This window comes from Salvelinus fontinalis, chromosome 3, assembly GCF_029448725.1.
Source record: "Salvelinus fontinalis isolate EN_2023a chromosome 3, ASM2944872v1, whole genome shotgun sequence".
NCBI classification, from domain to species: domain Eukaryota; kingdom Metazoa; phylum Chordata; class Actinopteri; order Salmoniformes; family Salmonidae; genus Salvelinus; species Salvelinus fontinalis.
In genome coordinates, this window is record NC_074667.1 from 6,820,094 (window position 1) to 6,845,704 (window position 25,611).

General features: G+C 44.5%; 1 protein-coding gene and 1 long non-coding RNA gene across 2 annotated transcripts; both read right to left on the reverse strand.

The window, feature by feature from the left end:
- Nucleotides 1-438: 438 nt before the first annotated feature.
- Nucleotides 439-6,418, reverse strand: LOC129837292 (uncharacterized). Its single transcript, XR_008756701.1, has 4 exons — nt 6,336-6,418; nt 1,066-1,107; nt 676-796; nt 439-526 (listed from the first exon to the last, which is right to left on the reverse strand). It is a non-coding gene; the product is annotated as an uncharacterized LOC129837292 (long non-coding RNA).
- Nucleotides 6,419-7,053: 635 nt separating this feature from the next.
- Nucleotides 7,054-24,187, reverse strand: LOC129837246 (ATP-binding cassette sub-family C member 10-like). The gene is made up of 22 exons (XM_055903259.1): nt 24,094-24,187; nt 23,018-23,219; nt 21,367-22,744; nt 20,870-21,097; nt 20,438-20,594; nt 20,119-20,282; nt 19,934-20,013; nt 19,649-19,820; nt 19,316-19,414; nt 18,935-19,124; nt 18,740-18,817; nt 18,367-18,552; nt 18,139-18,271; nt 17,136-17,328; nt 16,100-16,443; nt 15,577-15,746; nt 14,798-14,958; nt 14,221-14,474; nt 13,789-13,934; nt 10,444-10,541; nt 8,391-8,503; nt 7,054-8,231 (listed from the first exon to the last, which is right to left on the reverse strand). Exons 2-22 carry the CDS (start codon nt 23,206-23,208, stop codon nt 8,096-8,098), a joined length of 4,671 nt encoding a protein of 1,556 aa, XP_055759234.1. The 5' UTR covers nt 23,209-23,219; nt 24,094-24,187; the 3' UTR covers nt 7,054-8,095.
- Between the last annotated feature and the right edge of the window lie 1,424 nt (nt 24,188-25,611).

The window sequence follows — 25,611 nt, forward strand, 5'->3', positions numbered from 1 at the left end:
ATGAACTCGTGGATAAAAAGTTTATGTCTTTGCCTCCAGTATGAAGGAAGTTGGAGGTAATTTTACTGGGCCAATGCTAACTAGCATTAGCGCAATGACTGGAAATTCTACAGGAACAGCTAGCATGCTAGCTTTCAGTCATTGCGCTAATGCTAGTTAGCAACTTCCTTCAAACTACACGCAGAGACATAAAAATGGTATCCACAAGGTTATCTGACTCTGGGGAAGTAAATAAAGGGCTTCATTGCCAACATCTCAAACTGACCCTTTAACAAACAACATATTTTATCCAGCAACCTTCTGAAATAATTTCCCCCCCTCCTTATTCTATTTACTAACTATATTCCACAAACCTCATCTGGTGCTTTGATGCTGTCCAAGGTCCCCATACTCTTGCTCAAATTATTTTTCGTCAGAACTTGAACCTTCTCATCAAATCCATTATCATCCATCAGCTTCAGTATTTTCAACACATCGTCTTTCGAAAGTTGGTCAAAGTTGATTGTGGCACCCACAATTTCATCTCCTGAAAAAACAAGAAGATCTTCACTGTTACACTGTATTTTACTGTTCCACAAAATTCAGACAACAATCCAAAATGTGAAATTTTACATTTTTTCAAAGAAATGTAAGTACCGCAACAAAAAGTGTATACATGAATTAAGAGACTCATACCTTCTTTGAGCCCGTGATTGCCAGGAGAGCCACCGATAACGCTGGAGATGACCAATCCTCCTTTTTCTGATTCCTCCAGCATCAGCCCCTCAGAGAGGCTCCTTCCCCTACGGTGACCAGGCTAAAAGCAGATATACAAAGGTAGGTGTGTAGCATCAGCATTGGTCATGTTTCAATAACCCAAACATCAAATAGAATTTCAACAATGAACTTAAAAATTGTATTTACAATAATTTTTTTATAGATTTTTAAAATGGAATTCACTTCCAGAAAGCAATGTTGGGGCTTAGGTATTTTTCAAAAAGTAAATTTCCTTTTGCTTAGCTTATTGTGTTGGATTATGCTTGTTATTACCATTATCGTGGCTAATGGATGAATGATCTCACATACCATGATTCTTCTGATGTTTTCACAGCAGGTTTCTGTTTAAACCTGTTGAGGAGGAAAGAATCAATTGAAAATAAATTCTCAGCTTGGTTTCACCACAACTAAAGAGGGACTATGGAGGGGTAACCTGTTTACATAAGCAAATAGATACATGGTTGACACCCAGGTAGCTACACCTTTGAGGTATTTGAGGTGTGGCCTTGGGAGATGGAGGGAACAACAGGAACAAGTTTGTCCAGGGAAATAGAGACAAGTGCACTATAGTCGGGTGTACACTCAGAAGTGACCACACCCACCACTTTCTATTATGAAAAGCTTGCTGTGGCAGGGGCTCAAATTAAGTTATTTGTAAACAGTATAAATTGTGTACGTGATTTGTGTCACATGCTTAGTGAGACTGCTGCTGCTCTATGAGCAATAACTTGTGTGCTTTGCTACCAATTCCACAATGATCACAATAATCATAATTTACTTCATCATCATCAAATACCTCCAAAATATGAATATGTAAAAATATTAATCACTCAGATTTACTAAACAACACTGAGTATACCAAACATTAGGAACACCTAATGACCCCCTCCCTCCCCTTTTGCCCTCAGAACAGCCTCAATTGGTCGGGGCATGGACTCTACAAGGTGTCGAAAGCATTCCACAGAGATGTTGGCCCATGTTGACTCCAATGCTTCCCACGGTTGTGTCAAGTTGGCTGGATGTCCTTTGGGTGGTGGACCATTCTTGATACACACAGGAAACTGTTGAGTGTGAAAAACCCAGTAGGAAACTTAAATCAGTTTTACCTCATTTCTATCAGCATCTTACATGTGCAACCAGAGGGGAAGAAATTCTAGACCACCTATACTCCACCCACAGAGACGCGGTCAAAGCTCTCCCTCGCCCTTCATTTGGCAAATCTGAACATAATTATATCCTTCTGATTCCTGCTTACAAGCAAAAATTCAAACAGGAAGCACCAGTGACTCGGTCTATAAAAAAGTGGTCAGATGAAGCAGATGCTAAACTACAGGATTGTTTTGCTAGCACAGACTGGAATATGTTCCGGGATTCTTCCGATGGCATTGAGGAGTACACCACACTCACTGACTTGATCAATCAGTGCATCGTGGTCTTCATCCCCACAGTGACTGTACGTACATACCCGAACTATAAGCCATGGATTACAGTCAACATTCGCGCTGAGCTAAAGGGTAGAGCTGCCGCTTTCAAGGAGCGGGACTCTTAACACAGAAACTTATAAGAAATCCCGCTATGCCCTCCGACGAACAATCAAACAGGCAAAGCATCAATACAGGACTAAGATCGAATCGTACTACACCGGCTCCAACACTCGTCGGATGTGGCAGGGCTTGCAAACTATTACAGAATACAAAGAGAAGCCCAGCCGAGAGCTGCCCAGTGACACAATAGCCTACCAGACGAGCTAAATAACTTCTATGTTCGCTTCGAGGTAAGTAACACTGAAACATGCAAAAGAGCATCAGCTGTTCCGGACAACTGTGTGATCATGCTCTTCGCAGCAGATGTGAGTAAGACCTTTAAACAGGTCAACATTCACAAGGCCGCAGGGCCAGACGGATTGCCAGGACGTGTTCTCCGAGCATGAGCTGACCAACTGGCAAGTGTCTTCACTGACATTTTCAACCTCTCCCTGTCTGAGTCTGTAATACCAACATGTTTCAAGCAGACCACCATAGTCCCTGTGCCCAAAAACACTAAGGCAACCTGCCTAAATGACTACCGACCCTTAGCACTAACGTCTGTAGCCATGAAATGCTTTGAAAGGCTAGTCATGGCTCACATCAACACCATTATCCCAGAAACCCACAATTTGCATACCGCACCAACAGATCCACAAATGATCCAATCTCTATTGCACTCCACACTGCCCTTTCACACCTGGACAAAAGGAACACCTATGTGAAAATGCTATTCATTGACTACAGCTCAGCATTCAACACTATAGTGCCCACGAAGCTCATCACTAAGCTAAGGACCCTGGGACTAAACACCTCCCTCTGCAACTGGATCCTGTACTTCCTGATGGGCCGCCCCCAGGTGGTAAGGGTAGATAACAACACATCCGCCACATCCGCCTTCAACACGGGGGCCCCTCAGGGGTGCCACCTCAGTCCCCTCCTGTACTCCCTGTTCACTCATGACTGCACAGCCAGGCACGACTCCAACACCATCATTAAGTTGTCTGATGACACAACAGTGGTTGGCCTGATCACCGACAACGATGAGACAGCCTATAGGGAGGAGGTCAGGGACCTTACCGTGTGGTGCGAGGAAACAACCTCTCCCTCAACTTGATCAAGACAAAGGAGATTATTGTGGACTACAGGAAAAGGAGGACCGAGCACGCCCCCATTCTCATCGACGGGCCTATAGTGGAGCAGGTTGAGAGCTTCAAGTTCCTTGGCAACAACAAACTAACATGGTCCAAGCACACCAAGACAGTCATTGAGAGGGCACGAGAAAACCTATTCCGCCTCAGGAGACTGAAAAGATTCGGAATGGGTCCTCAGATCTTCAAAAGGTTCTACAGCCGCACCATCGAGAGCATCCTGACGGGTTGCATCACTGCCTGGTATGGCAACTGCTAGGCCTCCGACCGCAAGGCACTACAGAGGGTAGTGCGTAAGGCCCAGTACATTACCGGGGTCAAGTTTCCTGCCATCCAGGACCTCTATACCAGGTGGTGATTTCAAAGACTCCAGCCACCCTGGACTGTTCTCTCTGTTAGTGTAAGGGGTGCGTAACTGGTGGCAGGGAAGTCGTCAGAAGTCGTGACAGTTAGACTGTTCTCTCTGTCAACGCACAGCAAACGGTACCGGAGCGCCAAGTTTAGGTCCAAGAGGCTTCTAAACAGCTTCTACCCTCAAGCCATAAGACTCCCGAATGGCTAATCAAATGGCTACCCAGACTATTTGCATTGCACCCCCTCACCCTTCTAAGCTGCTGCTACTCTCTGTTATTATCTATGCATAGTCACTTTAATAACTCTACCCACATGTACATAATACCTCAATTACCTCGACACCGTGCCCCCACACATTGACTCTGTACCGGTACCCCCTGTATATAGCCCCGCTATTGTTATATACAGCTGCTCTTTAATTATTTGTTATTCTTATCTCTTACTTTTTGTTTAGGTATTTTCTTAAAACTGCAATGTTGGTTAAGGTCTTGTAAGTAAGCATTTCACTGTAAGGTCTACACCTGTTGTATTTGACTCGTGTGACAAATACAATTTAATTTGAGTTGTTCTTGACACAATTCAGTGCGCCTGGCACCTACTACCATAGCCCGTTCAATGGCACTTAAATGTTTTGTCTTGACCATTCACCCTCTGAATGGCACACATACATGTCTCAATTGTCTCAAGGTTTAAAAATTATTCTTTAACCGGTCTCCTTCCCTTCATCTACACTGAGTGACGTGGATTTACCAAGTGACATCAATAAGGGATCATAGCTTTCAGCTGGATTCACCTGGTCAGCAATGTTCCCTCTAGACTGCGCGCTCCCAGCCCCGAGACTGCTGCGCAGCTCCCCCGGGAGAAATATCAGTCCACGGAGATACGCAGTGGACACCAACTGGTTGATCGATTTTTATATTTGTCTCGGGCTGTTGATGGTAGGTGCACCCGATTCAGCTGCCTGGCAGGAGAACTGTTGCGATTTTGAACCATTTAATGTGTCTGAAGGTACAACTCTGCCTTCCCGATGGGCCCGGAGAGCCAGTGTACTATATATCCAGTGTACCAATCCGAGGGCTGAGATTACCATGTCTGCAGTAATTTAGCAGGCATAAAAGAAAACTACAGCAAAGTTGAAACTGTCAGATTTAAAAACGTTTTAAACCATGAGAGACTGTCAATTAATTTTTATGAGTGTGTTCCTGTTTAAGTTCTTACTCAGCACTGTCAAGGCTTTTTTATTCAACACTTTTATAAACCATAAAATGTGCATTCTTCCTATTTCCACTCAGCATTACAACAAGCACTGCAGTAGTAATGAATGCACACTGGTGTAAAGTACTAAAGCAAAAATACTTGAAAGTACTACTTAAGTATTTTTGGGGGGTATCTGTACTTTACTTTACTATTTATATTTTTGACAACTTTCACTTCACTACATTCCTAAAGACAATTATGTACTTTTTACTCCATACATTTTCCTGACACCCAAAAGTACTCATTACATTTTGAATGCTTAGCAGGACAGAAAATTGTCTAATTCACACACTTATCAAAAGAACATCTCTGGTCATCCCTACTTCCTCTGATCTGGCGGACTCACTAAACACATGCTTCGTTTGTAAATTATATCTGAGTGTTGGAGCGTGGCCCTGAATATCCGTAACATGAGGAATTTGAAATTATTTATACTTTTACTTTTGATACTTAAGTATATTTTAGCAATTACAGTTACTTTTGATAATTAAGTATATTTAAAACCAAATACTTTTAGACTTTTACTCTAGTAGTATTTTAGTGGGTTACTTTCACTTTTACTTGAGTCATTTATTATTCAGGTATCATTACTTTTGTTCAAGTATAACAATTGGGTACTTTTTCCACCACTGTGAATGAGTAGGAAAGTGTATCGATAGGCTTGCGATATTGTTATTTTTAGCAGCTTGGGTCTTTTTTAATATTGAAGAATATTTAACTTACTCTGTTCATAAGAGAAACATCATGAATTTGTGCATGCGGCAGAAATAATGCGGTGGGACTCGAGTTTTGCCATCAGCTGGAAGACGGTGACCCGTTTTGGTCAGTGTCAGTGGTGTAAAGGGAGAGAGGAGGGATGTAATCAGAGCTGTAGTAGGCCTATATACAAATATACCATTGCCATATATGACAGGTTGTATTTTATGAGCTCTCTTCAAGACAAACTGTATGCATGTGAATATTTAACTTTTAATATGTACTGTACTGTACATACTACTGTACAAAAATATGCCAATTCAGAGTGTCAAAATGTATGGTTTCACCTGCTCTAAATGCATCCTTAATATCTTTTTTCAGGTATAAATTGTTTCACATCACCATATTAAAACATGATCCATGCCAATAGCTACTGTAGACATTTGCATTACAAACCTGCATATACTGTTGCAAACTTGACACTCATCTAGCTGCTACAACGATTACATCATTGTGGACTTCTTAAACAATAGCAATAGTACTTGGCACCATATGGTCTGGATGGAGTACTTAAGCAAAAGTTGACCACAACTCTTACCTTAGGCTCCATTGGGCAATTTTGACTGGGTTTGTTCTTGTTATTCAGCCATTGAAGAGTTTAACTGCCAATGTGAGAGAGTTGCGACACTGTGTCATCGGTCCCTGCCGTTTACTCCTGTAGGACTGCCTACCCCGTGCCTCAGTCAGCGAAAGCATTCTCTCCCCAAAGCAGACAAACTGGTTCCACATTCGGCATGTCTTTCCAGCTGCACACTGTCACACACCCTCCCCAGTCAATGGTAGGCACGGGGATCACTGAAACCTGGCCTCTCAAGACTGGAACTGTGAGATAGAGGGAAGAAAACAAACAGAGCATTCTCCACGCCAAGACAGGTGGAAAACAAATGGTCTGGTAATAGAAAAAAAATGCAGAGGTGTGACAAAAAAATGTCTTGGTTCAAAGGAGGGGCAGCTATGTGTTCATTCATGACTCATGGTAATTATAAGACACAACAATGAAGGTGTGGAATGATCTAGGGATTAAAATTGATTTATGAGACATAACATTCTTACTATGTAACCATACCTTTAAGGTGGGGCTACTCCTTCCAATTACTATTAAGGACAATGTAATCATACTGACATTTTGATCAAGCCAAACTCAACGAAACAATAACATGGGATGCGTGAAACAGAAATATAACTGACTAATTATGACGATTATCCTAATGACGTTCAAGCAAACTCAATAAATAAAAACAGTGACAAGACCCGTGTAAAACCACTAGAGCCATTTTATTTTGAACATGTTACACCTTCATATTACTGTACATGAGAGTACTGACCTCAAGTGAAAACGCTGTATGTAAAAGGCGATTCTCCCTGAGATGTTCTCTCTTACAGTGTATTACAAAACAGAAACATTCTCAAATGACTGATATACAGTAGTTCTGCTACAGAATGGCTTGAAATCATCAGACGTAACAACATTGTGAGGAGCTTCCAAACAAATGTGCTCTATGTGAACGGTAAACAAATAGAAAAAGAGTAACTTTAAATTGTCTTTATTTATCTCAGTCTATTCGTCTGCAACACCTCCATACAGCAAACAGTGTGTAACCTTGCATTTTATCTATGTGAAGTATGTCCATTATTGTGCACTCTTTTCTCGCTATAAAGGTCATACTGCCAACAGACCAGGTGCAAGAGGAATCTCAGACATTCATAAATGATTGAAGATGCTGCAAAGTGAATGACTGACTTGCTCTAGGAAGACAACTTTTCAGTCAAAATCCATGATAGCGCCATAAAATACATAAAAGCAATTAAAGAACTTATTCCACATTCCTTCATTATCTCTGTGCTATTGACACATCAGTTCCTTTGTACCACATTAACGTGTTTCCTGAATAAAAAACAGAGAAATTCCACGACGCCCAGCTTATAAAATTAACCCGGCTTCTTAAAATGTAGTAAAAGAATAATCTCGCTTGGGTTGGACTATTCAGACCTTGCAGATCTCTCCGAGGTCAAATGTCAGTTGGTGGGCCTCAAGGCAGAAGTCTCAGCCCTTAACCACAGATCTAGTATTAGATTACCCTACACTAAATCCTAACCTTAATGATTATGGGGATGAAAAAATAAATTCTGACCCTGGACCAGTAATTATTATAGGGCCAACTTCTACCACCTCCATTGGACAGGTGGTTGGTTGGTCCACAGAGTCTGACCACCACTGGCCTCCTGTGGGGAAACAGAGAGAGAGAGAGAGAGATCCTCATTGACATTTCCCATTGTCTTTAGTCCTCTGATATCTTCTCACTCTCCCCTCCCACCAACCAGCTTGCAGAAAATAGAGTCGTCTCTTTGGCACAGATCAGCAGGGGTGTCAAACTCCACCACCTTCCCAGAATGCATCACCAGCACCCTGTCGGAGTCCAAGATGGTGTTGATCCTGTTGACAGAGAAAATCAAGGTGTCAGTTTAATAAAGTATGACATCAAATTACATTATAAATGTACCATGAAAACTAAAAGTTTTGTATAATTCGGTATAAGTGTCTACTAAAGCACTTAAGGTTATTATGTAAAGTTGTGTTCACTGAATCATTTACCTATGGGCAATGGTGAGGACGGTCTTGTCTTGAAACTTCTCTCTGATTGTCTGTTGTAGCAGTTTGTCAGTCTTTTGGTCAACGCTGGCTGTAGCTTCGTCAATACACAGAATCTATAGAGAGGAAACAATGGTTGAGAAATAAAGCCATGTTAGTTTTATATTTCACCTTTATTTAACCAGGTAGGCCAGTTGAGAACAAGTTCTCATTTACAACTGCGACCTGGCCAAGATAAAGCAAAGCAGTGCGACAAACAACAACACAGAGTTACACATGGGATAAACAAAAGTACAGTCAATAACAATAGAAAAATCTATATACAGTGTGTGCAAATGGAGTAAGGAGGTAAGGCAATACATAGGCCATAGTAGCGAAGTAATTACAATTTAGCAAATTAACACTGGAGTGATAGATGTGCAGGTGATGATGTGCAAGTAGAAATACTGGTATGCAAAAAAGCAAAAAAAGTAAATAAAAACAATATGGGGAGGAGGTAGGTAGTTGGATGGGCTATTTACAGATGGGCTGTGTACAGCTGCAGCAATCGGTGAGCTGCTCAGATAGCTGATGCTTACAGTTAGTGAGGGAGATAAGTCTCCAACTTCAGCGATTTTGCAATTCGTTCCAGTCATTGGCCGCAGAGAACTGGAAGGAAAGGCAGCCAAAGGAAGTGTTGGCTTTGGGGATGACCAGTGAGATATACCTGCTGGAGAGCGTGCTACAGGTGGGTGTTGTTATGGTGACCAGTGAGCTGAGATAAGGCGGAGCTTTACCTAGCAAAGACTTATAGATGACCTGGAGCCAGTGGGTCTGGCGACGAATATGAAGCGAGGGCCAGCCTACGAGAGCATACAGGTCGCAGTGGTGGGTGGTATATGGGGCTTAGGTGACAAAACGGATGGCACTGTGATAGACTGCATCCAGTTTACTGAGTAGAGTGTTGGAGGCTATTTTGTAAATGACATCGCTGAAGTCGAGGATCGGTAGGATAGTCAGTTTTACAAGGGTATGTTTGGCAGCGTGAGTGAAGGAGGCTTTGTTGCGAAATAGGAAGCCGATTTAATTTGAGATTGGAGATGCTTAATGAGTCTGGAAGGAGAGTTTACAGTCTAGCCAGACACCTAGGTATTTGTAGTTGTCCACATATTCTAAGTCAGAACCGTCCAGAGTAGTGATGCTAGTCAGGCGGGCGGCGATCGGTTGAAGAATATGCATTTAGTTTTACTAGCGTTTAAGAGCAGTTGGAGGCCACGGAAGGAGTGTTGTATGGCATTGAAGCTTGTTTGGAGGTTTGTTAACACAGTGTCCAAAGAAGGGCCAGATGTATACAGAATGGTGTCGTCTGCGTAGAGGTGGATCAAGGAATCACCTGCAAGAAGAGCGACATCGTTGATATATACAGAGAAAAGAGTAGGCCTGAGAATTGAACCCTGTGGTACCCCCATAGAGACTGCCAGAGATCTGGACAACAGGCCTTCCGATTTGACACACTGAACTCTATCTAAGAAGTAGTTGGTGAACCAGGCGAGGCAGTCATTTGAGAAACCAAGGCTGTTGAGTCCACCGATAAGAATATGGTGATTGACAGAGTCGAAAGCCTTGGCCAGGTCGATGAAGACGGCTGCACAGTACTGTCTTTTATCGATGGCGGTTATGATATCGTTTAGTACCTTGAACGTGGCTGAGGTGCACCCGTGACCAGCTCGGAAACCGGATTGCACAGCGGAGAAGGTACGGTGGGATTCAAAATGGTCAGTGATCTGTTTGTTAACTTGGCTTTTCGAAGACTTTGGAAAGGCAGGGCAGGATGGACAGTTTGGGTCTAGAGTGTCACCCCCTTTGAAGAGGGGGATGACCGTGGCAGCTTTCCAATCTTTAGCAATCTCTGACTATACAAAAGAGAGGTTGAACAGACTAGTAATAGGGGTTGCAACAATGGCTCCGGATAATTTTAGAAAGAGAGGGTCCAGATTGTCTAGTAATTTATATAGATGGTTGAATGTCAAAGCCATGATAGTAATCGATATGGATGATGGTGCGGGCTGGTTCTTACATTAGCTTCAGTCAGCAGAGCCCTGGCCAGACACAGCAGCTGTCTCTGTCCCAGAGAGAGAGACTTGCCCCGCTCTCCCACCTCAGCACCAAGACCACCTAAGATACACAGATGTTAGTGAGGCCACCTGACCGAACTCTTACAGACAGAAACATGAACTAATTACTACGGTCACTCTCTTCCTTCCTTGTTCTTTCACTCTCACTTGGTTTGATACCAAACGTGAAAGTATAATTCATTTCTTACAGGTACTAGACATACTATGTTTTTTTTAATGGGTCTAATCTAGGGCTGTGGCGGTCATGACATTTTGTGATTGTAAAGCAAATAAAATTCACACACACTGAAAATGTGTGTGAAAATTATTTTCCCCAAATTTGAAACTCGCGTGAGGCCTATGTATGCACGTTAGGCTCTACACCAGTCATTAAGCGGATTACTGTGCTTAATTTTAAGAAGTTATTTGGCCACTTAGTTGTGATTCAAACCTTATCAAAACATATAGGCCTATGGGCTAGGCTACATTAGGTGTTTCCTTCCTTAATGCACACAAGCGGCATCATTCACAAGTGATAGGCTAATAATGTCACCCATTAGACTATTCTCAAATCAAATCAAACTTTGTCACATGCGCCAAATACAACAAGTGTAGACTTTTCCGTGAAATGCTTACTTACAAGCCCTTAACCAACAGTGCAGTTCAAGAAGAAGAAAATATTTACTAAGTAGACTAAAATAATAATAATAAAAAGTAACACAATAAGAATAACATGAGGCTATATACAGGGGGCACCAGTACCGAGTCAGTGTGCTGAGGGTCAGGCTAGTTGAGGTAAACAAATGGAGAGGGGATTAATGTAAATTGTCCGGTGGTAATTTCATGAATTGTTCAGCAGTCTTATGACTTGGGGCTAGAAGCTGTTGAGCCTTTTGGTCCTAGACTTGGCGCTCCAGTACATCTTGCCGTAGCAAAGAAAAACAGTCTATAACTTGGATGACTGGAGTTTCTGACAATTTTATGGGCTTTCCTCTGACACCACCTATTATATAGGTCCTGGATGGCAGGAAGCTTGGCCCCAGTGATGTACTGGGCCGTTCGCACTACCTTCTGTAGCGCCTTACGGTCAGATGCCAAGCAGTTGCCATACCAGGCGGCTATGCAACTGGTCAGGATGCTCTCGATGGTGCAGCTGTAAAACCTTTTGAGGATCTGGGGACCCATGCCAAATCTTTTCAGTCTCCTGAGGGGGAAAAGGTTTTGTCGTGCGCTCTTCACGACTGTCTTGGTATGTTTGGACCATGATAGTTCGTTGGTGATGAGGACACCAAGGAACTTGAAACTCTCGACCCGCTCCACTACAGACCCGTCGATGTTAATGGGGGCCTGTTCGGCCCGCCTTTTCCTGTAGTCCACGATCAGCTCCTTTGTCTTGCTCACATTGAGGGAGAGGGTGTTGTTCTTGCACCACACTGCCAGTTCACAGACCACCTTCATATAGGACATCTCATCGTTGTCGGTGATCAGGCCTACCACTGTTGTGTCGTCAGCTAAATTAATGATGGTATTGGAATTGTATTTGGCCACGCAGTCGTGGGTGAACAGAGAATACAGGAGGGGACTAAGTACACACCCCTGAGGTGCCCCAGTGTTAAGGATCAGAGTGGCAGACGTGTTGTTGCCTACTCTTACCACCTGGGGGCGGCCCGTCAGGAAGTCCAGGATCCAGTTGCAGAGGGAGGTGTTTAGTCCCAGAGTCCTTAGCTTAGTGATGAGCTTCGTGGGCACTATGGTGTTGAACGCTGAGCCTGGGGAGTGTCAATGGTGTCAATGAACAGCATTCTCACATAGGTGTTCCTTTTGTCCAGGTGAGAAAGGGCACTGTGTGGAGTGCGATTGAGATTGCGTCATCTGTGGATCTGTTGGGGCGGTACGCGAATTGGAGTGGGTCTAGGGTGTCCGGGAGGACATGATGTGAACCACTTGATGTGAACCATGACCACTCTTTCAAAGCACTTCATGGCTACCAACGTGAGTGGTAATCCTTTAGGCAGGTTACCTTCGCTTCCTTGGGCACAGGGACTATGGTGGTCTGCTTGAATCTATGCACTTAAATAGTAAATGAAGGAAACTTTCCCGTGGTTAACTTTAATGACAGCCAGGTAGGCTATACTTCTGTTTTAAAGCAAAGCAATGTGTTTAATATTAGGAAAGCCTAGCTTATAGAAAGCTGATGGGATCCTCCTCTTTTTAATAGAAGCCATCAAAACACTGTTTTCTCCCGCAATTGCATATCCTATAGAAATGTTGCGCAACATGAGCTCATGAAGTGTTTGATTTGATTTTTGATTACATTTGCATTGATGTCAGAGTGATTAGAAGGACAATAGAGTGCTGAGTACCAGGCAGTTAGCAAGTTTGGTAGGCTACTAATGATCATCAGCAGCATCAGAGCTTGGAGAAGCCTAGTTACCATGACAAACGGTCACGTGGAATTTGACTGCGGTCATGACTCTTGACTGCCGGTGTGGCGGTAATTCACCCTAACAGCCCTAGTCTAATCATAGAATGACATATAGATGCATATATTACATATAGAATCGCTATTAATGTCCTATGATCGCCGTGTCATAACTTTTATCATGTATTAACTTTTAATGTGGCATAAAAACAACCAGTCATGAGGTTTTCACTTGATTGTGAAACAATCACTTCAAAAAGGCACTCCTGTTAGCTACCCACGCAGGTTTGTCCACTCATAAAATAATTCCAGCATCCACAGTGCACCCGCAATTTTCTGAATGGAAAGTCAAATCTGTTACAAAAAAACTAAAAGTATAATGACATTCGGAGATTGTCATTAGGCCCACTACGCGCGCATCTCGGTCACTTATCTCTGCCTTCGCAACATTTTTGTGTTCTCTTCGTTTCACAGCGCAATTTAGAGGGTATACGGACCGATTAAGACAACGCGCTCATTTTCATGCAGCTGACATGCGGTAATGTTAAATAATGGTGTAATTGCATATAGTTTTCTTGGCATTTCCTTTTAATTATTGCGATGGGCCACGTTTTACCGGGACGGCATACCACCACTATTTATTTTGTCGGGACGTGTTACCGAAATGTACCGGCTTACTTTCACCCGTTTGATACCCCTCTTCTCGACATTGGTCTCTCATTCTGTTTGTCTGTTAAATTCAACTACTCTTCCTATTTCTTATCCGCTATATCACCCTCTCATTTGCATGCTTTTTCATCATCCATCTCCCTTCTATCACCATCACCATCTCCCTCCTCTACTGTCCTCAACCCTCTCTTCCTCTCCCACCCTCCCTTTTTCTCACCGATGCGGTTGATGACAGGGCTGAGGTGACAGTGTTCCAGGACCTCCAGTAGCCGGGGGTCAGGGTGACTTCCACATGGGTCCAGGTTCTCCCTCACTGTCCCGCTGAACAGGAACGGGTCCTGGGGGATGATGGCCAGTTTGGACCTGCAGGGGGAGCCACAGATGCAGTGTGAAAGATTGATCTGTCAACTACTCTAGATTCATGAATGAATGAAGGAACACCGATTTTTTTGTAGTTCAAAATATGCAGACGTGCTTCGATGAACGTCGTCACCTATAAAGGGCTTTTATTACAGATGCACAGATCACCATCATCATCCAAGTACACAATAATGTTGAGTCTAGCAGTTGGAAAAGTACAAAAAACATTCAAATCCATTATCATCATATCACCACCCTAGTGATCAACATCATCTCTTAATCCTCTCACCTGAGCTGGGCCAGTCCCACCTGTCTGGTGTCCACGCCGTCCAGTAAGATCTGACCCTGGTTCAGCTCCACCATGCGGAAGAGGGCCAGGAACAGGGTCGACTTGCCTGAGCCCGTCCGGCCCACCACCCCCACCTTCTCCCCAGGCCGGACCACCAGGCTCACCCCGTCCAGGGCATTGGGCAGCCCCTCTCTGTAGGACAGCACAGCCCCACGGAACTCCACCCAACCCTGCTCCGGCCACGAGGTAGGCACCTATGGTAAAGACGGAAGTAGATGGGTCCTCAGTCATTTAACAAATGTACTTGTTTTCTATTCCCTTGAATGGCCACATCAGTAAGAAGTAACGGACCAGGCTAAAAGACCCAAAGAACTTGAACAAATAGATTTAGTAATTTTAGAAATAACATCTATCCAACACCTCATAAAGATAACCAGTGAAAATCTTCCACATAACATTCTAAAAGTCTAAAGAGTGGCGTACATTTCTGACATTGAAAAAAAGGAATTATGAAACCTCCTTAATGAGGTGCAGCTGAGGGGTATGCTATAAGACACGCCCTCACAGGACTCCTCACCTGTGGGTTGCTGTGTTGTGGCTCAGTGGGCAGGGCGGTGGAGTACTCCTCGGTACGCTCCACACTCACCAGCTGCATCTCTGTCTGGGTGAAGCTGAAGATGAGGCCTGACAGCAGGCCTGTGATGGACAGAGCATAGGACAGGGACAGACCCACCAGACCTGGCAGGGAGAACACCCATAGGACAAACATTCATTATTAAGGCCTAGACACAGCAAACAGGGCATGTCTAGAGTATACTCAATGCAAAACAATTTTGCCCTCAGAACAGCCTCAATTCGTCAGGGCATGGACTCTACAAGGTGTCAAAAGCAGTCCACAGGGATGCTGGCCCATGTTGACGCCAATGCTTTCCACAGTTGTGTCAAGTTGACTAGATGCCTTTTGGGTGGTGGACCATTCTTGATACACACAGGAAACTGATGCGCGTGGAAAAACCCAGCAGTGTTGCAGTTCTTGACACAAACGGTGCGCCTGGCACCTACTACAAAACCCTTTAACCACTTAAATATTTTGTCTTACCCATTACAATCCATATTTTGTCGCACACATACACAATCCATGTCTCAATTCTCTCAAGGCTTAATGTCATGGAAAGAGAAGGTGTTCTTAATGTTTTGTACACTCAGTGTACATGTACTGATACTATTTCTAGATTCTCCTCTACAGTAGCCTCAACAACTAGTAGACATCAACAGTGTAATCTGAGTCAAGGCCTGTGTTATGCTAGGCCTGTGCTGACTATGGGACACATGCTAACATGCTAGCTGGCTGCTCACCTGGGTCGATGGATTTGAACTGGTGCTGGACGACGGCGATCACGCCGATGCCCGTCACCACGACGACGCCGATCATCTGCAGGCGGATGTCCAGCCACTGCATGGCGGCGTTGCTCAGGAACAGACAGCGCTGGTTCTGCTCCAGGCGCCGCTCGTTCTCCTCCTCGAATCTGGAGCCACAACAGACAGAGAACATGAACCTCCTTCCACTCAAAGGTTACCTAATTCATGCATTAATAACAATATTTCAGCTGTAACCGCAGGCAGACAACTGTGTATTTATACTGAAATCCTATTCACTTATTTTTACATTTTCAAATATTACAGTAATAGCCAGCACAAGAAACATGTTTTGGCTTGGACCTTGGACTGGTCCTAGAGTGGTACAGGTTAAGCAGGCTTTTGTGCCAGCTCAGCACTAACCGCTAACACCCCTGATTCAACTAGCCAAATCAAAGTTGGTAACCACAGATCTAGGTTGGCCCAAAATATCAATTCCTCATTCTAACTTTACCGTCCTCACCTGGAGGCACTGGAACTTGCTCGGATGGTACCCAGGCCACTCAGCGTCTCAGAGAAATGCGAATACACCGGCGAGAGGGTGAGGCTGCAGAGACGCTTTAGGTCTCTGGATGTGTGTCGGTAGAAGCGCTGTGTGCAGTGGTAAAGCAGGCCCAGGGGCAGCAGGGGCACTAGGACCCAGGGCAAGCCGTAGCTCATCACTACCAGCATGCCCAGCAGGCCGAAGATGTTAGCCAGCAGGATGTTGAGGAAGAAAGGGAGAGTATCGTCCACGCTGTACAGGTCGGAGGAGAAGCGGTTAAGGATGCGGCCCAGCGGTGTAGTGTCAAAGAAGGTAACTGTAGCCTGGATTGATATAGAGAGAGGCGGGTCAGGGTTAGTTAGGTGTGTTTGTACTCTATCATGGCAATGTAAATAGTAAACATTACAAACACATGGATTAGGTGGTCTAGCAGTCTAAACCGCTGCCTCCCGATCACATATAGAGCTGCAGCATGGGACCAATGCCTTTTCAGCCTAAAACTAGCTTTCCCACTCTCTCTCCTCTATCCAATAAAGCATTTTTGTTTATGTACAATTTTTTTTATAATAATATAATATATGCCATATATATATATATAAAAAATATATTTTTTTTTTACAAACAGAATAACACTAGAAATGTGTGGACACACAACAAGTACACTGTAAATTATTTGAAAGCATCAACTCTCACACAGTGGAGGCTGCTGAAGGGAGGACGGCTCATAATAATGGCTGGAATGGAGTCAATGGAGTGGTATCAACCACATGGAAACCACATCTTTGATGTGTTTGATACCATTCCATCGACTCCATTCCAGCCATTACTATGAGCCATCTTCCCCTCAACAGTCCCCTTCCCCTCCACTGCTCTCACAGCATGAGTTGAACAATGAGAATTTTTCTGAAAAAATCATATTTATGCTCCAAATTTTAAATACTGCCTTTGCATGATTGAAACCATGACCATGACTAAGCCAGTTTCCCGAGGGGTCAACTGAACAGAAAATGCCCACCTTGAGGACTGTGTCCAGCAGTCTGTTGTGGATGACCGATGCTGCACGGATGCCTCCATAGGCGAAGAGGAAGGCTCGGATGGCGGTGAAGATCGTGTTAGCCCCCGCAATGGAACCGTAAACCGTCAGATAGAACTTCACCTCTGAGCTCATGTTGGCGAAAGGTGTCATTTCCATAATATTGACCGGGTACCTGGAGATAAGGGGAGAAAACACCCTTTTAATATGTAATTGCTTAATACATCTTGTCATGCGTGTGTGCTGCATCATGGATGTCTGTGGGATTTGACACCTCTATAAAACTTTATTTTATTTTATTATTATTATTATTTTTTTTTTATCCCATTTTCTCCCCAATTTTCGTGGTATCCAATCGCTAGTAATTACTACCTTGTCTCATCGCTACAACTCCCGTACGGGCTCGGGAGAGACGAAGGTCGAAAGCCATGCGTCCTCCGAAGCACAACCCAACCAGCCGTACTGCTTCTTAACACAGCGCGCCTCCAACCCGGAAGCCAGCCGCACCAATGTGTCGGAGGAAACACCGTGTACCTGGCCCCCTTGGTTGGCGCGCACTGCGCCCGGCCCGCCACAGGAGTCGCTGGAGCGCGATGAGACAAGGATATCCCTACCGGCCAAACCCTCCCTACCCCGGACGACGCTATGCCAATTGTGCGTCGCCCCACGGACCTCCCGGTCGCGGCCGGCTGCGACAGAGCCTGGGCGCGAACCCAGAGACTCTGGTGGCGCAGTTAGCACTGCGATGCAGTGCCCTAGACCACTGCGCCACCCGGGAGGCCACCTCTATGAAACTTAATCCTTTTACTGCACAATCTAAAATATTTAGAGACTCTGTATATAAATGTATCTAAGTATGACTTAAAGCAGTGTGGAGTCGTAAGTGGATTGATTATATAAGAGGAATCACACTGCCCATTCTGAGTAAATGGAATCTTATCCAGTGTATCAGTCCCAACGTTGTAAGAACCTCTATCTAACTTACATTAGTCCTCCAGGAGAGAATAGCAGCAGATGTGGTGAGCTGTAGGCAGGCATTAGAACACTCTGGGCGGAACCATTGTTCTTCAGGTTAGAGATCCAGTGGGACAGCCACCAGTCAGACACATTCTTAGAGGCTGAGGGACAGAGACAGCAAAATGTGCAAAACATATACAAGCCTGCAAAGGCAACAGAAGTGTGATGTGATTAAGGCACCAGGTGGTCACTGTACCTTGCATGAGGAGTAGGGACAGTAGGATGGAGACAGCCAAAGCCCCTCCTACCGCTCTCCAGTAGGTGTGGTAAACCTTCCAGTCCAGCCCGCCCACAGCCTTCTGCTCATCCCCTGACAGTGAAGACTCCACCTCTGCAAACAGCTCATTGGATAGACCCTGCTCCTCTTCTCGCTCAATAACATCTGATTCAAGTCAGAATGCACATAAAAACACCTGGCAATTTTTCCATACAGTAGTCCACCACTCAATTCAAGATGTAGAAAGTAATTAAATGGAGCTTCGTTCCTCTGCATCAGTGATATTAGCACTGTGTCGCAAGCAATATATTCCCAAAACACAATGCTAAGAGACATTAATGACTACTGTTACCTTTCTCCTTTGCATTACTGTCATTCTTCCGGTTCTTGGGCACTGCTTCTACCAAAGGAAGGACCTCTTCAGGTGTACCTATTTAAAACAAATGAGAAGGACATAGAGTTTATTCAGACATATAAATGTGTTAACACAGAAAAGTAATTCATTATTCCATTATCAATTGAAGAACATAAGGCCCGAGTTCACTACCAGTTTTAATAATTGTTCCATTGTCCATGAGAATCACCAGATCAGCTTTGTCCACAAACTCTATGCGGTGGGTGCAAAGGATTCTGGTCTTGCTCCTGAGGATTCCCATGATGCATCTCTCCATGAGGTGATGGGCCACGTCAGTGTCTACTGCTGCCAGTGGATCGTCCAGGAGGAAAATGTCTTTCTCCTTGTGTGTTTAAAAGAGAGAGGGGGAGTATGCAGATGTGTGCAAGAGAGATAAAGACAAAAAGAGAATAATTTAATGTTTTCTGCTATCCAAACTCCCAACCTGGTAAAAGTTTGCTTGTTAAATAAAGTTGGAGATTCACTGTTCTAGATGGCTGTTGTGTTACCATGGAATCTGGTGAGGACTCTTACCATGTAAACAGCTCTGGCCAAGGCCAGGCGAGCTTTCTGTCCTCCACTCAGATTAACTCCATTCTCTCCCACCTCGGTCCTGTCCCCATTAGGCAGAATCTGGACAAACAAGACAATTCAGTCAAATACTTTCATATGCACCGAGTTTGGAATTTGTGTTTATAACATTCATTGGATATATCACAAATATATTAGGGGTTGTCAAGTAAAGCTTGCACTGGGCCCAAATAAAATGGAACGAGGGAGAAAGCAAGCATTGAGGTTGTCTGTGAGGATAAGAGAGATTGAAGCAGAGACAGAAACAAAGAGTGAAAAAGAGATGCTGAGTCTCACATTGATGTCGTCCGTGAGAGCACAGGCCTCCACCACGGCCTGGTAGAAGGAACTGTTGTAGTCTCTGCCAAACAGGATGTTGTCCCGAACTGTTGCATGCTGGATCCACGGCTCCTGAGTGGCTAGACCAAACCCATCCTCCCTGCCCTGGACGTATACAACACCTCCATGCCTACAGAGGGAAGTAATAACTCAATGATAGATCCAAAAAGGTCATTGAAATAAACAAACAAAACAAATTTACTTGAGCTTTGAGAACTTAGTAAATGAGGTGATGAGCACTACCTGTTGAGTTCTCCAGTGATGGCTGCCAGTAACGAGCTCTTCCCACAGCCCACCTTGCCCACCACAACAACTAGGGATCCCTGAAGGACGAGAAAAAAAGCATTACATCATTGCAGTGATTAGATGGTAGACCCCATGATTTACACGCTGTATAGGTTACATAGTTTGTGATGCAGGGTACACACCTTAGTGATGGTGAGGTTGAGGCTATGGAGCAGCAGACTTCCTTTGGTGGATTCAGTCTCAGAGCCTGTATGTCCCTCTGTGGGGTGGTCTGGCCCCCCAGGCCCCTGCCATGAGAATGTGCCCTGACTCATCACAATGGTGTCCTGGGGGTCCTCAGGGGCCACTGTAAGTAGGAGCCACAAAGTCAATGAAAAACATTCATACACATAATTGCATATCTCACTTTCATAGACAGAGTTATTGAACATGTATTAATTAATAATGTATGTACAAGCAAAATGTACTTTATTTATGCTGCGCACGTACACACACACCTACCATGACTGAAGTATGCATCGAGGTCCTGGTTGGGCAGCTTGAGGAAGCGTTGGATGCGGTCCAGGGACACCTTGGCCTCCAGAGTGCCGTTGAGGACCCAGGGGAAGCTGTTGAGGGGGAGAATCAGCATGCCCACTAGAGCCAGAGTGGTGAACACCTGCAATGGAGGAGGGAAAGTGTCCTTATTCGAATTAGTCTCATGTACCCACATCCTCATTGTGTTCCTGGGTATCACCTAGTAGGTCTTTCAACAGTTAATACGTCTCTTCCAATGTCCATTCTGGCATAGCCACCACTTGGAATGTTCTATCCGAAACATTACTTCATACAAGGTGGTATGCTAGTGAGGACATTGGAACAGATTGATTGCAAAATAGTTTGCTGACATTTAAAAGCGAAGCGCTCTAGTTTCACAAAATGAAACATGCCTACCTTGGCTGCAGTGAGCTCATGGCCGAGCAGCACGTATGTGACGAAGGTGATGATAGATATGACTACGGGTAGAGCTCCCCAGGTGTACACACACAGAGCATCCAGGTACTTAATGGCCTTGAGGTGGGACAGCTCTTGCCTCCGACAATCTGCTATCTTCTGGGCAAAGTAGGCCTCCCAGTTGTAGAACTTGATGACTCGTATTCCAAAGAGGACCTCTGCCATTAGCTGGAAGGCAAGGACAGGGCAGACAAAAGACATTGAATGAGTTCACATCTCACATCTGATATCGAAGAATTTTAATATAAAAGCTGTAGGACTAGGTCTACAAGAACCCGTACAGTATGTATGAAGTTGTATAATGTAATTACTACTTTATTACTACTTAATAGTACTACTCTAAACAATAAACATAATAGTGTCCATATTGATGTTTGCTATGGTTGGTGTGTTAAGATGAAAGTCAAAGATAGTCAAAGCCATAGAGAATTTCTCACCTTGACACGACTATCCTTATGTGTGAGCATGTGCTTGTTATTCTCCATGATCTTCGAGGCCAGCACCTTATTGAGTGGCACCAGCAGCAGAGCCACACCCAGTCCTCCTAGGAAGGCCACGCCCACCTGCAGGTAGAGCAGGTAGAGGGCAATAGAGAACTGGAAGGGCAGACTCCACATCTCGTGGAAACTGTTGAAGAAGTTGACCACGCGGTCCGTGTCCGTGCTCATGAAGTTGACCACCTCACCCAGGGTGAACCGCGCCGCCAGGCCTCCGCCGTTGACCCGCAATGCTTTGCCGTAGATGGAGGAGACGAGGGCGGCGCGCGCCGAGAGTGAGACCTTCGAGACCTCAAAGACGAAGAGGTTCCGGATGAGGGCGGAGAATAAGGTGCTGAAGAAGAGGCCCGTGGCACACCAGGCCCCCCAGCTGATGGGGGCCCCCTCCTCCTCCATGTAAGTCACCAGGCTGCTGAGGATCAGGGGCCCCGCAAAGCCCAGCATGTTGCCCGCTAGCTTTAGCACACCAAGCAGGTAGTAGCGCAGTCCGAAGGCTTTGTGCAACACTTTTAACAGTCCTACCTCCTCCACTGCTATGCCAGATAGTTCCTCCTGGAGGGGTGAAGTCCATGATCCATTCTGTAGGCTCCTGTTTGCAGGCCTGGGTGTAGTGTTCCCTCTCTGTGTTGCTGCCCCCTGTTGGCAGTTCTCCCAGCAGCGGAGGAAGTGTCGGCGCACTGCACTGGTGCGCAGTCTTCGGGGAAGGAGATAGACGTCGCATGGCCTCTCCAGCTCCCCACGCCGCCCGCGCCTCAGCAGAGGGTTCAACCACAGGTACAGCAGGCGGGAGATGCAGCCACTGCCATCCTCTGCCACCATCTCTCCCGTGTCCTGGTAGGTACTCTCTGGGATGAGGAGAGAGCTGTCTGCATCATTGACGGACATGGAGGTGTAACTCCCTTCACTGACGCAGGGAGCAGCGAAGGCCAGGAGGTAGACCAGGAGAGGGATTCCCCGGGCGGCTGCGAGCACCAGCCGTGCCACTCTAAGGGGCTCCGCCAGGTCCAGGTAGGTGGAATCCTGGGCGTAAGCCAGCAGGGTGACCACCAGGTTAGGGATTGGCAACAGCACCAGCAGTAGTAACATAGAGGGACCCCTGGTTCTTCTATGGATGGACCTCTGGAGGACAAGCAGGGCCCCAAAGTGGACCAGCCAGGCTAGAACGGCACATCCATCAGCCAGTACGTCCAGGTACATGTCCCCCCGGTAGAGGAGGGCCACCAGGACTAAGTCCCCCACAAAGAGCAGGGCCACCAGCAGGGCCGAGGTCACCCTGAGGCCCCAGCCAAACGGGGGAGAGGACCGGAGGAGACTGCATCTGTGAAATGCAAAAGGATAAAATGTTAGATGAGCTGTCTGAAACATGGCCTGGCTAGATATAATAACTGATAAAGATGCCGATCTACAGAATGGGATCCAGTACAGACATGAACTTACTGTTCTGGAGGTATGCATCTTTATTGTACCTAGGTGCAATATGGGGGCCTGTATTGCATGCTACTGTATGTGCTGTAGGACTAAAAGTGGCCAGAATGTTCTAGCCTATGCCTTGTGATTTTGTGAGCGGCCTGACTGTGTGACCTAACGTTACCTCTGAGCACTCAGGTAGACGGCACTGAAGACGGCCACCACAGCGTGAGCCAGGGCTCCCAGAACCAGCTGGTTAAAACAGGGGCTGATGGCTCCATCCCGCCACACTGGGAACGGGTCAAGGGTGTCCGTGTGGCACAGGCCAGAGATGAACTCACTGGGGCCAAAATCAGCCACCACACCTGTCCCCATTCTCCAAGCATCTGGGGAAAAGATATATACACAATTTACACTACTGTTCAACAGTTAGTCTAAAGAAGGCCAGTTTTATTGCTTTAAATCAGGACAACAGTTTTCAGCTGTGCTAACATAACCCTTTTGCAATTTTCTAATGATCAATTAGCCTTTTAAAATTATCAACTTGGATTTGCTAACACAACGTGCCATTGGAACACAGGAGTGATGGTTGCTGATAATGGGCCTCTGAACGCCGATGTAGATAGTCCATTAAAAATCTTCCGTTTCCAGCTACAATAGTCATTTACAACATTAACAATGTCTACACTGTATTTCCCATCAATTTGATGTTATTTTAAATGGACCAAAAATTTGCTTTTCTTTCAAAAACAAGGACATTTCTAAGTGACCCCAAGCTTTTGAACGGTAGTGTATGTAATTCGTTTTTTAACGTGTCTGATTTAAATCTGCAGTTGACTACAACTAGGCCTACCTGTGTTTAGCTCGTCAAACAGGTTGGGCTTTTAAGAAGGGTGAGTTTAAATAGGCTACAGCACAGTTCTGTACTAGCTAGCTACACTACATATATAGCTAAATGATTTGTTTTAAGAAATATGTGTCTCTCAATAAGCAGTCTGCCAACTCATTTGAAGGCATCTATGATTCAGTTGCACATGGTTTAACTAGCTAACTGTCATATTCTACTGGTCAGCCACACTTGCTTGGGGGGAACATTTGTAAACATTGGGATGAGGGTGGCAATCACATCTCTCAACAGCAGCGTGTGTTATTATTCGTCAAGTTAATTAAACATAGCCTTTTGCATGATATAAAGCGTATATATGGCAAGACTCTCTCTGCAACTTGGGATAACACAATTGTCAATATAAAGTTAAATACCTGTTTACAGCTTTGGATTTATGGGGATGTAGCATCCGGTGGCGGAGCATCAGCAGTGTGACGACTTCCGGTGACGAGACACAAATATGTTTTTCTCCAAAGCATAGGGCGCGTTCGCAATTGTACACAAAATGAATAAAGATTAGAATGAAGTTACAATAATTTTCTAGATTAGAAATCCAAATTAAAACCATATTTTCGCCCAAAAAATTAACTAATGTAATCAAAAGCAACATACAAACTTAGATTTTCAAGCTACACCATAAATACAATAATAAAACAATGTATGGTTATTAGTTACATTGATCATAAAAGACACAGGAGGCTTCTCTATATGGAATGTTTTTTATTCCGTATCAGAAATATCAGTAAGAAAAGTCCTATAAAAGACGTGTGTATGTCTTTAAAATATAAAAGACGTGTAGTCACAAAGTTGAATAGTTTACAAATAATAAAATGTTTTCTTTTTAAATGTAAGTAAACTGCAGGTGAACAGAATATTATTTGGTGACAGACATAGTCACAGGCTATCAATACTATGAAGGCCTACATTGAAAATAAGACATATTATTGGACAAGCTCTACATTGTGTTTGGTTTGAGGTAGGCTATGTTATATTATCTGTGTGTGTGTCAATAAGTTTGATTAGATGGCAACTCTAACATACACAATTCCAAACCTGCGCATCTCCTTGTTCCAGTATTGCGCCCCAGGTTTCTTCTTGCGGCCAAACAAACCGCAGAACCAGCCACAACACTTATTTTTCTTGGGAGCCCGCTCCTGCCAGAAGAGGGGTTTGAGTTCCTGTGAATAAACAGAGCTTGTGAGCAGTGGTGTGTATTCATGAATGCCAAGGGAAGCCAGTCTTTCCCAAAACATTTACCAAGAAAAAAAACATAAAATAATGAATCTTTCATCTCTCTGTTTCATAATTTTCCTTCAATTCGCAAGAGGCTGAATATGCAGTATCTCCACTGAGAAAGCATCCACACGACCAAAACAGCGCCACTCTGTCTCTGTACAGTATGTGTAGGCCATCTATCTGATGCTGTCTGGTCCAAAAGAGTATGACATTGTTGCCGGCTATAGCTTTGAACGCAAGGGAAGCCAGCGAGCATTTGGCCTCCCTTGATAAAATTGTATATAAAATAATAGCCAATCAATAATAGCCAATTAAACTGAGTGAGTTCAACTGTAAATGGTCCTGGTGCACCAAAAAAAGTGTCAATGGATGCCAGTTTGGATTTGCCTTCACTCTTATCAAATTGTATTGAGAGCATACTGTCATTGAAAGGAACAACTTGAATTGTTGCATTTTGGTGATTTCATGCAAATTGCTATTTCCTAAATTTGTCATGGATGGAGATAGGTATTTGGACTTGTGGTTTTACTTAATTCTCTGTATTGGCCAATGATTATAAAAGCGATTCTGATCCAACCATTAAGTCATACATTGTGCCTTTGGCCTGAGAGAATGGATATGTATAGGTAGATGTAGAAGACTAATGTTAACTAGCT